Source organism: Trematomus bernacchii, unplaced genomic scaffold (assembly GCF_902827165.1).
Source record: "Trematomus bernacchii unplaced genomic scaffold, fTreBer1.1, whole genome shotgun sequence".
NCBI classification, from domain to species: Eukaryota; Metazoa; Chordata; class Actinopteri; order Perciformes; family Nototheniidae; genus Trematomus; species Trematomus bernacchii.
In genome coordinates this window covers 567208-579983 of record NW_022987621.1, presented here as the reverse complement: position 1 = coordinate 579983, position 12776 = coordinate 567208, and the positions used below count along the sequence as shown (strand labels likewise).

At 42.2% G+C, this 12776-nt stretch overlaps 1 protein-coding gene across 1 annotated transcript; it reads left to right on the top strand.

The window, feature by feature from the left end:
- The first annotated feature begins 6312 nt into the window (after nt 1-6312).
- Nucleotides 6313-7686, top strand: LOC117484305 (uncharacterized protein K02A2.6-like). The gene has a single exon (XM_034132782.1). It carries the CDS (start codon nt 6408-6410, stop codon nt 7467-7469), a length of 1062 nt encoding a protein of 353 aa, XP_033988673.1. The 5' UTR covers nt 6313-6407; the 3' UTR covers nt 7470-7686.
- Nucleotides 7687-12776: the final 5090 nt, after the last annotated feature.

Below are 12776 nucleotides of genomic sequence, written 5' to 3'. Positions count from 1 at the left end.
AACAGGCTATGATTCAGTTCTATGAGAATGTCTTCTCTGACAGTTGTTGTTGATTGTATGCTTTGTAATATGGACAATGAATCTGTGCACATCACCACCCTATCTGGTCTGACCTCTTCAACCCACTGTAATCCTATTATCACAGCCAGCATTTCTGCTGTGTACACTGATAATTGATCAGACGCTCTTTTTGAAATCGATATTTTAAAGTCTGGGATGTATATACCAACTCCAACACACTCTTCCTTGTTCTTAGAACCCTCTGTCTACATTTGTAGGTAATTGTAGTACTTTTCGTTCAGATACATACTTGTTATAATTCCCACTTCATTTATTTGCCACTCTTTTTTCCTTTCTACAATACTCATATCTATGTTAGCTTCTGGGAAAAGCCATGGAGGAACACTGCTAAATGGGGTTGCTTTGGCAAACGTGACATTCTCCACTCCATATGCCCTCGTTCTCTCCTTACTCGTCCAGCCAAACCCACGTCCCTGGAACTTTGCATATTCCCTGCAATCCTGTAATATTCTGTTTGTAATATTTTCCTCTCCACTTCCTTGTAGCCTGACCCAGTATGACAGAGCAAGTTTCTCTCTTCTGATCTCCAGAGGTGTCTCTCCTGCTTCTATCAGAACTGCATTGATAGGGGATGACTTTATCGCTCCAATACACAACCGCAATGCTTTATATTGTATTCTATCCATTTTTAAAAGCAATGTTTTTGCTGCTGCTCCATACACTATACAACCATAGTCTATTGTGGACCTCATAATTGATCTGTAAATGTCTATTAATGCTTGTTTGTCTGCACCCCAGTTGCATCCAGCTACAGCTCACAATACATTTAATACTTTTTTGCATTTTGTTTCCACTTGATTAATATGCATTTTCCATGTATATTTGCTATCAAACCACAGTCCTAGGTATTTGAACTCATTCACCTTTGTCATTGGATGATCATATAGTGTTAGCTGTTGGCCATCAATCTTGCGTTTGTTTGTGAATACCATGTAGCATGACTTGCTTTCTGACATTTTGAATCCCCAGTTATATGACCACCTCTCCACTTTTTTAATCGCTCTACCTATATTCTCCATTACGTATGGGGCATGTCTTCCCCTCATCCAAATAGCCCCATCATCTGCGTATAGAGCCGATTGGATGCATGTGTCTAAGCATGTCAATATATCATTAATTATGATGTTAAATAATATTGGACTGACTGCACTCCCTTGGGGGATACCATTTTCTATTTCAAAATAATTGGAAATATCTGCTCCAACCTTTACTCTAAATGTCCTGTCTGTTAAAAAGGCCCTTACCCAATTGTACATTCTCCCTCCAATACCCATTATACTCAATTTGATCAGTAACCCATCCCTCCACATACAGTCATACGCCTTTTCAATGTCAAAGTACACTATTGCCATTATCTCTTTCATTTTCAATGTTTTTTCCACATCATTACTCACTCTTACTAAAGCATCTATTGTGGACCGCCCTTTACGAAATCCGCTCTGAAAACTACTCAGCAGCCCTTTCTGCTCCAGTACATGTGAGAGCCTACGGACAATGATCTTTCCCATCCATTTACATAGGTGTGATGTAAGAGCTATTGATCTGTAGTTACTAGGGTTAGCTGTATCTTTCCCTGGCTTATTGAATGGTAGCAGTGCTGCTGTTTTCCACAAACTTGGCATATCTCCTTCTCTCCAGATTGTATTGAAAAGACTCAGCACCATTGTCATAGTTTCCATAGGTAACTGTCTAAACATAGCATAACATAGCTGGTCTTGTCCTGGGGCTGTATATCCTGTACCTTGTAAGGCTATTTTGAGTTCTGACATTGTAAATTCCACATCAAGAGCTGACCTATTATCCTGTCTCTTCTCCTTCACGTTTTCATTCTCTGCTAGTAACTGCTGTTTTTGCTGCCTATGAATATCACTGAGATGCTCCCCGCTATGTACTGCTGCAAGTGTCCTTCCTAACATATCTGCCTTCTCTTTATCTGTCACTGCCAGCCTCTCCCCATCAACCAAAGCTGGAATTTTAATGGATTTCCTTTTCCCACTCATCCGCTTAAACATGGACCAGACATCACCTAATTGTACTCCTCTGCCAATGGTAGAACAAAATTCTCTCCATGTTCTTTTTTTTGTGTATTTGATTGTCCTTCGAGCAGCTGCCATTTTCCTTTGAAACTCGATAACATTATTTTGTGTCATGTTTTTCTTTAATTCTCTAAATGCATTGTTTCGCTCTTTAATAGCCCTGCTGCATTCCTCATTCCACCATGGCACCACTTTCTTCCTACCCTTGGTTGTTGTTTTGGGTATACTGTTCTCTGCTGCATTTAGTATATGTTGCGTTATTTGGCTTGTAATGACCTCTATGCTTCCCTCTGATGTTAGCAGGTGTACCGACTCCTCACACCATATCCTACATTTCCCCAATCAGCTTTAGCAAAGCACCACCTGGTTATTACACCTCCTTCCTGCATATATACATTATTATTCATTTTAGTAAGCACTGGATAATGGTCACTTCCTACTGTGGAGTTATTCAAAACAAACCATTCGCATGTATGAACCAAACAGTTTGACACTAATGTCAGATCCAGGCATGAGACTTTCCCCCTGTGTACATCTACTCTTGTGCCATGTCCATCATTAAGGCATACTAGTGTTCTTTCCTCCAGCATTTCTTCCACTATATTTTCGTTACTGTCTGTATGGTTGCTGCCCCATAGACTGCTGTGTGCATTGAAATCACCACACCAAACTTCCTTCCTATGTTTATTGCCTGCTATTTCTTTAAATATATCAGTGGTTAGATTTTTACATGGGTTGTATAAATTGATTATCCTAATGTTATCTTGTTTCCTAGGGTTGCAGATTTCCACTATAATACACTCTATATCATCAGGAGATTGCACCTCCCTATGCCACACCATCTTTGAGAAACGTGGCACACCCTCCACCATTTTGATTATTATCTCTATCTTGCCTTATACAGCTAAATCCTGGAATGACAAAGTCTAATTGAGGTCGTAAACCAGGTTTCTTGCACACATATTACCTCAGGGACTACCTCTAGATCATATATATATTTCTTGAATTCTTGACCATTAGCTATGAGGCTTCTTGCGTTCCACTGTAGTATGTGCAGCACCATGATTAAGGATCTAACCCTCATCCTGATTTTCATTTTCCCCAGCTCCATTTATAGTTAGCATTGCATGTATCTGATCTGCTTTCATATCTTTCATGTCAAGGAATTTTCCAGCTGCCTCCACAATGGCTTTGATTCTATCACTTTTCTTTTTTAACTGTAATGCAACATTTACAGTATGGCATATAAATACCACAAAATTCACCTTTTTCACTCCTAAAACATCATCATCCTCTTTACTCTTGGTGGCGCTGTGGGGTTGGATTTGAAGATTACTTTTTGGTGTGTTCCTGACATGTTGTATTGTAATGCTCTGCTCCATTCCACTAGGGGTCTTATTGATTGTTACTGTTCCCCTTACTTTCTTTATTGCTTCTGCGTATGAAACTTTGTTTGTAATCTTAACTCTCTGCACCTCTCTCTGCACTTCACAACCTCCAAACGCAGCACTGTGATCTCCTCCGCAGTTACAACATTTAACCTTTGCATCCTTTTCACATTTTCCATACTCATGTTGTCCTCCGCATCTCGCACACTTTAGCTGTCCTTTACACTGCTGCGCTGTGTGCCCCATTCGTTGACATGCGTAGCACCTGAGAGGTTTGGGGATGTACTCCCTAACCATGAAGTTCAAATATCCCATTTGTACTGCCTTAGGTAAGGTTCTCTCAAACTGAATGAGAACTGATAATGTTTCTGTGGTATCTTACCTTGTGTTATTATTACATGTTATTGCGTTTGTCCAGCAGGGGGCAAACTCACTCATGGTATTAAAAGAGCCTGTTGTACATGTTCCCACGAGGAAGTCCCGGAAGCATGTTACCAAAGTAAACCCAGTTAAATCTACTCTTATGTTGTGGACATACAATTATTGATCACAAGATACAACATATTATTGGCGACGAGGATTAAGAAGAGGATTAAGACAAGAATCAATACGGGATCAAAGAGGACATGCCGAACGGACTGGTTAGCACCTTACATGCAGGTTTGGGTCGTTAGCGGCAGCTAGCTCAAATTATTAGCATAGTCTGCGGGTGGAGGAGAGGATTCATTGACACACAATGGCAATGATTGGCACGCTGGCACCTTTTGATGCAAAAAATCAGAAGTGGGAAGAATACTGTGAAGTATTGGAACAGTTTTTTGAGGCTAATGAAATTGAAAATGGAGACAGACAAAGAGCCATATTAATAAGTGTTGTGGGATCATCAACATACAGCCTTATGAAAAACCTCCTCAGTCCGGATAAGCCCAAGGATAAGACTTACACACAACTTGTGGAGCTGCTAAAAAATCACTTTGACCCAAAGCCTAGTGAAATTGTGCAAAGGTACAAGTTTGACTCCCGCAACCGTGAGCCAAATGAGTCAGTAATGGAATACGTGGCTGAGTTGCGTCGGTTAGCGCAGGATTGCAACTATGGTAACACTTTGCAGCAGAGGTTGAGAGACAGGATCGTCTGTGGAATAAATGAAGATCGGATTCAGAGACGACTCTTATCAGAAGCGGATTTAACATTTGAAAAAGCATTGTCAATTGCTGTGGCGTCAGAGACTGCAAATAAAAATGCACAGGAGATACAAAGCCAAGGGGCCACAGCTAAATGCTTCAAAATGGATAAAAAGCCACAGGAGGCTTATGCACACAGAGAACCTACCAAAGAGTGTTACAGATGCAAGGGAACCAAGCATGAAGCAGCAGACTGTAGGTTTAAACAAGAGAAATGTCATGCATGTGGTAAAATAGGACACATTGCCAGAGCTTGTCGTAGTAGATCTACACAGAAGGGAAACAGCAACAAAAATGCAGACCCAAAGAGAGAAAGGAGGCAAACCACATATCACCGTTCTCATAAAGTACAAGAGCAACGGAGCCAAAGTGATAGCTCAGAAGAAGATACATTCTAACTGAATAAGATGAGGTTCAGATTGGGACGCATGAGTGAAGTGCACCTGAGACGAGTAGACCCATACATGGTTGAAGTGAAGCTGGATAGTAAGTTTGTTAACTTTGAGATAGACACTGGCTGTAGTCTCACAATAATGAATGAACAGACATTTCAGAGGACAATGGAAGGTCTCCTGCGAGGCATTCCTTTTGTGGCAGTGTATTTAGATGACATCCTGGTGAGCGGTGTGGATGAGGAAGACCATCTGCAGAACCTCGAGACAGTGTTGGCAAAGCTGGAGGAGGCAGGATTGCGTCTGAGAAGGAGCAAGTGCACTTTCCTGGAAGAGGAAGTGGAATATCTGGGACATCGAGTGGACGCACAGGGACTTCACCCTGTGGAAAAGAAAGTCAAAGCCATCATGGAGGCTCCCAACCCCACAAATGTTACTGAACTCAAGTCGTACTTAGGTTTGCTAAATTACTATAACAAATTTCTGCCAAACTTAGCTACACTATTGGCACCACGACATGAGCTCCTGCGACAAGATGTGCGATGGACATGGCAAAAGAAACAGGAAGAGGCTTTTAAAAAATCAAAGGCCCTGTTAAACTCAGCAGAAGTGTTGGTGCATTACTCTGCTGACCGAGAGTTAATTATGTCATGTGATGCGTCACCTTACGGGGTGGGCGCTGTTTTATCACACGTAATGGACGATGGAACTGAACGTCCTTTGGGGTTCATGTCGCGTACTCTAGCGCCTGCTGAAAAGAATTACTCACAGCTAGACAAAGAAGGCTTAGCAGTTATATTTGGAATCAAGAAATTCCACAAGTACTTGTATGGTCGAACTTTCACCATCTATACAGATCACAAGCCACTGATCTCTCTCTTCAACAAAAAGAAACCCATTCCACAGATGGGTTCCCCGAGAGTTCAGAGATGGGCAGTGCACCTGAGTGCCTATGAGTATCACATTGTGTACAAACCAGGAAAGAACAACGCTAATGCGGACGCATTAAGCAGACTGCCGCTGTCGGAAGATGTGCGAGAGAGTGAGACCGCAGAACAAGTGCTCATGATTGATCTTCTGGATGACACACTCGTGGACACAGCCAAAATAAAACACTGGACAGCTAAGGATGTAATATTGTCTCAAGTTCATGGTTATGTCCTGTCGGGATGGCCTTCAGTGACTGAGACTCCTCTCAAGCCGTATCATCAGAGGAGAGAGGAACTGAGTGTGAGGGATGGCTGCGTGCTCTGGGGAGCCAGAGTCATCGTACCAAACAAAGGCAGGGAAAAGATATTGAAAGTACTGCACCAAACACATTCCGGCATGTCAAAGATGAAAGGTCTGGCTAGATCTTATGTATGGTGGCCGGGGATGGACCAGGATGTAGAAAAGGAAGTGCAGTCTTGTGAGGAGTGCCAAAAGCACCACAAGTCACCACCATCAGCACCATTGCATCCCTGGGAGTGGCCGGAGTCTCCCTGGACGAGAATTCATGTGGACTATGCAGGCCCTTTCCTGGGAGAGATGTTTCTACTGATAGTGGATGCTCACTCAAAATGGATGGATATTTATCCAGTGAAGTCAGCTACATCACAGGTGACCATTGAAAAGCTGCGTCAGAGTTTCAGTGTTTTTGGACTGCCAAAAATGTTGGTGTCAGACAACGGAACCTGTTTTACAAGTGCTGAATTTGAGACTTTCATGAAACAAAATGGCATCCGCCATGTGAGGTCAGCACCGTTTCACCCGTCTTCTAATGGGCTGGCAGAGAGGGCGGTCCAGACCTTCAAAGGGGGGATGAAAAAGATGAAAGGTGAAACATTGCAAACTAGACTGTCAAGGTTTCTGTTCAGTTACCGCATCACACCTCACGCGACCACAGGCCTGTCGCCTGCAGAGTTGATGATGTCAAGGAGACTCAGATCTGCATTAGACCTGCTCCTGCCAGATGTGAAAACAAGAGTGCAGCAAAAACAACTAAAACAGAAACAGTCCCATGACACAAACAGGAAACTGAGAAGTTTCTCACCTGGGGATAAAGTGTTCATCAGAAACTACTCTTATGGACCTAAATGGATCGCTGCGGTCATCGAGAGCTCATCAGGTCCAGTGTCATATACAGTGATCATTGGAAGTGGTCAAGTCGTGAAGCGGCATGTGGATCAAGTAAGAGCCAGATTAACAGACACCGTGCCCTTAGAGCCGGTGCTGGACTCCAACAGAGACACTGTGGTTCCAGTGACAATCGAGCAAGAAGGACCTCCTGCAAGTGAGCCAGTGGTTCTGTGTACTCCGGGCCCGCCGGACTTGCCTGCTACACCCGTGGTGAGACGATCAGAGCGCGAGAGACAGCCACCTGTATACCTGAAAGACTTTGTTAAATAGATCAAGAGATGTTCCATTAATAGAGCAGCATAGTTCTCTGATCTCACTTTAAGGAAAGGTTTAGAATGTTAATCTTTGAAAGTGAAATGGTTCATGCCAGTACCTCGAAATGTTGTGTAACGGGAGTATGTTATACTCCCACCTTCGGGAAGTATTGTTAGCTTAAAGGGGGGGAAATGTGGTATCTTACCTTGTGTTATTATTACATGTTATTGTGTTTGTCCAGCAGGGGGCAAACTCACTCTTGGTATTAAAAGAGCCTGTTGTACATGTTCCCACGAGGAAGTCCCGGAAGCATGTTACCAAAGTAAACCCAGTTAAATCTACTCTTATGTTGTGGACATACAATTATTGATCACAAGATACAACAGTTTCTTTGAGTGTACCATAGCTTAGTTTAGCCAGAGATACTCCGCTTTCTACAGACAGATACGGTGGCCGAAGACGCTCAATCTCTTCTTCTTCTTTGGGATTATTGGCAGATCGCAACTACCTGGGTTGCATTCGAATAGTCCATTTAGCTTAGGAACCTTCCTAACGGAGTGAAATGACCCGGAAGTCCCTCAGTGGCAGCCATGATAAGTGCCGTTCGAATTCTCTAAATTAAAAGGAAAGGAGGTTTCAAACTTCCTTTATAACCTCCTTTAGCCTAGGAACCACTGGACCTCCCTAACCGAAAGGAGAGGAGAAAATGCTGCCCCACAATGCCTTGCGGCCGCAGCATTTGCCGTCACACAACAGTCGGCCGTTCACGGAAACAACCGATTATGAACGAGAAATGATATCATGAAAGTTACGGTGCTTATTAAGCATTTTAAAACGTATGTGGTAAGTTGCCAAAGTGCTTTGTTTTGAACGTTCATCAGTATTATAATCAAAAAGAGAAATATGAACGTTAGTTTTTACTGAAATGATCAAATAAAGTCAACATTTCACAGTCTTTACTGAGCTGTGTGGGGTTTGTTCAACTTTTAAAAGATGTTTGAATGGTGATATACACAGTGATAGATGTTAAGGACTAACGTTTATAATAAATACATTTGTATTGATTTTAAGATCTTTTCATACAATCATACGTATTGGGATCATTTGTATTAATGTGGACCGGAGGGAGAGGGTGACGAGCATCAGTTTCACTTTCCTTTTTTATTTCAATTCCAACTTTGGTCATGAAGAATATGTTTCTCTGTTGTCCCCGTTCATAAAGCATAAAACAACAGCATCAGAGCACGGTGCAGAGTCTCTAGATGAGTTTACAGTAGTCCCTCGTTCTTATTAAACATCCATGTTGTAGTCCGCTGTATAGAAAACTGTAGTTTCCATAGTTTCCCCACAGCAGCAGGCGCACATTTATGACCTCTGCTGGCGCATCATAAACACGTCGGATAGTGAAAGTGCAGTCGATTCTCTAAAGTGCCGCAGTCTCTTCTCCTAAATCCTTTTGAATTCTCCTATCCACTATCCCTTAACCCCATGACGTTTCACTCAGAGGTCAAGGGATAGACGATAGGGTTAGAACTTAGGAGCTGTTTTTTTGGAGTATTCGACCGCAACCCTACTTTCAAGACCGCAGACTACTGTATGTAAACGTTAAGAATTATGGCATAAGAAAGAAAGAAAGAAACCAACAAACAAAGAAACAGTCATGTGCTCAATAGTGCGTTTCAGCTTCTTCTTACTGACAGCTTTAGCAGGAACTCCACTTGCACGTTTTTATATACATCATTCTTAATCTTCAGAGATCCTTTTCTGTCAATATGTGATTTAAAAATGCAATTATTGCATATATTTGAGTATGATCTTTAACACTATTAAATGTTATTTGTTACTGACAGTTCTTATTTTCTTTTAGGAGCTGTAAGGATGGATCTGGGAGAGACGGCAGTGAGTGCAGGAGGTTACTAAGTACATGCCACAGGCAAGGGCCCTTTCTCATGTCATCAAATGTCCCATCCTCGACTCCTCGACTCCTCGGTCCTCCGGTAGTGACCCGGAAATGAATTTTAGCGCGCCATGTTGAAGGACATCTCATTTCTCGAAATGCACATCGAGGACCGAGCATCGAGCGTCGAGGAGGCTCTCTGGAGGAGCTATAACCGAGGATACACTGATGGGTCCTCCACAGTCCTCCACGGCTCCTTCGTGGATGCATTTCCGGCAACAGTGATGTTTCAAAGAGTCGAGACGCACGGCCGGACTTATCTCAGCCAATGACAGCTCTGCATGCATCCCCTGGATATTATTTTATTAACTGCTTTCATCGCGACGCGATGTTTACAGTGAGAACAGCTGTGAGGTCCGTGCAGAAAGCAGAGCAGTGTGTATAATATATATCATATCACTCAGTATAACAGGCCTACTCTCTTTATTTGCTTTAGTTTAGTAGATATCTACAAACAAAGTCGATATTTTTCTAAAACCATTTAGTGCTTCACATAATAAAATACACAACGGCTGTAGCCTGATGATATGCTTTAGGAGCTGTAGGTGCGTGTGTGTGGTGTAGGTGTGTGTGGTACAGTGTGTGCGTAGATGCAGCGGACAGACAGGTCTCAGTTGGTTTGGTAACCTCTGCTTACTTGTAATACTTGTAAATAAAACTTTTGGTCCGTCATTTATTTCCCTCATTGTAGCGACCAGAGAGGGGGGGGGGATATATCCAGTCTCCAGATAGTTTTACGTTATTATGAGAGTGCTCTGTTTGATTCTGAAATTGTATATATTTATATAAATATATACATATATGTGTGTGTGTGTGTGTGTGTGTGTGTGTGTGTGTGTGTGTGTGTGTGTGTGTGTGTGTGTGTGTGTGTGTGTGTGTGTGTGTGTGTGTGTGTGTGTCTGTGTGTCTGTGTGTATGTCCGCATCTGTAGCCTGTTATTGTCTCATTATACCGCACTGTGAATGAATTAAAAGTAAATATATAAGTCGTCATGAACACATCTGTCCATCAGACAGAGGGCTGTGCCTCCTGTCATCATTAATGGACGTCTCTTTAAAATGACCGCTCAGAGGAGATGAGTTCTCATTTCTCTAACCGCCTGCTGCTTCCCCTCCTCTCTCCTCGGTTCCCCTCCTCGGCTCCTCCGCTCGCATCTCCTGTGGGCGGGACTAATGCCCCTTTCACACCAACGCAACTCCGGTTCAAGCTCCGTGCTAGAGCTTTTCTGGTTCAGAACCGGTTCTTCGGTTTAGCGCCGGCTCTTTTCACACCGCTCAGAGCCCGACTGGTGCTGCCGCTGCTGCGTCATGACGTCACAGTTTACGTCGCTGAGTTTCTCCCCAACGCCGGAGCTCACCTCACAACAACGGGCCGGGGACTGCGTTGCTTTTAATCATACGAAGCCAGATTAAATTAAATAACGACTTCTCCAACCTTATACTTTTCTCCAGAGTGCCGTGGTTCATTGTTTATTAATGTGTTTCAGCGGCATTTACCGACCGCTGCAGTGCTGGCCGGCTGCTCTTCAACGGGAGTGTATTCTCCCGTTAGCTCCGGGTTAGCTCACACGGCTCTAAAGTATTCATTGTCTGACTGTCACACAAGCAGCTGATACATATCCCCAGTTCCCCTTAAGTGAATGTGTGTCAGTCTGAATTGACGCTGTTTGGTGTCAGTCTGAATTGACGCTGTTTGGCATCACAACGCTGTTATGAAAGTTTCTCTGGTATAACATGGGTGATGTTAGCATAGCAACCGAAGCTAAACTGACTACTTGCTAAGCAGTTTTCTACAGGCACTTTTTACCGACGTATTTTTCATTATGATTCTACTTGTGATAGTCGGACATGACAACCTGTGCAGCCCATGTATTGATTCCATCCGATAGCTGCTATAATAACAAACAAAACGTCTGCCTGCTCTCCACAATGATCAATAACAGCGAACGGATGGTCAAAGTAAACAGAATCACACGAAGCCTGGTTAGTGTTGCCTGACTTTATAAAGTGTGTTTTTTTTAACAAGTGTGTGGTTGCGTTCTAGTCACTTTGCTCAGCACTACTGCTTGTTACAACTTGTATTTTGCCGTACTCGCCTTAAGTGTTAGCTCAGGTTAATCTCGCCCCCCTCCGACGTAAGCGTGACGTATGCGGTTCTTGCTTCTAGACGGACAACTTTTTGGTGCTCGAAACGAACCGGATTCCGGAGCTATGACGCTGCTCCGCTGCGGTGTGAACAGGAAAACCCGGTGCTTTTCAAGCACCAGCACCGAACCGGCCCTGAAACACCGTTGGTGTGAAAGGGGTATAGTCTCGAGGATAGGAGTCGAGGAGGGGAGTCGAGGAGGAACATTTGAAGACATGAGAAAGGGCCAAGGAGTCAGTATGTTATTCCCAGACTCTCAGTAGAACACAGAAATAGACTTACAAATAGACAGCAAATATGAACAAAGGTTACACTTGTTTAATTACTGAAGAAGAAGAAGAACCTTTATTGTACATGCTGGACAAGGTTAACATAATTGACTATAATGTAGAAAGGACCACTTTGTAGCCTACAGATATAGATTCACTACTATCCACAGTTATGAATAGTTTATACCTTAAATAACACTACATGGGTTGAAAGTTACCCAAATTAGTTTTAATTGTAAATATCTTTGCAACAAATAACATTCATCATTCAGAATTCCAGGTATTCCTGAAATAACTTGTTTTTGATCACAGTCTGGTCCCTTTCTTACTTTTTCAATAAAAAATCTTTTTTGTATCACTGACCCGTATTATTTATTCCAGGCATGGCTGAGTGTTGTTTTTTCTATATGTTTTCAAATCGATTTATTTAGTTATTAATATTCAAAGTATTCATTAAATATCATGTTTTTTTAAATTTAAAATAAAATAGTTTTTGTATTACATCAGGTTTACACACATGGGTCATTTTTTATCAAGTGTGATGATAAAATAAAAGACATACTAATCATTTTGTTAAAAATGATTATTTGAACAGTGATTTGGACCAAGCATTCACTATGGATTTTGATAGGAACCATTGATTTGTGTTTGCAGTGAACACGTTTACTGTGGACAACTTTACACATGCCTCACAACTCAACAGGCTTTTGCTAATCTGATTCATGTACGTCTTATTTTACAATTCTTTTACCTAAGAAAATATATGATATTTTATGAAAGATAACTGTACATAATATTTCAAGGTTCAAGGCTTTTAATGGTCATACGTACATAGCTGCAGTGTAGTTATGACGATGAAAATCTTAGGTCACAGGCTCCTCCAACAGTGCAACACAATAAAGCAGAAAAAATAGTGCAAGTCAATAAAATAGTGAAATAGTGCAATAAGAG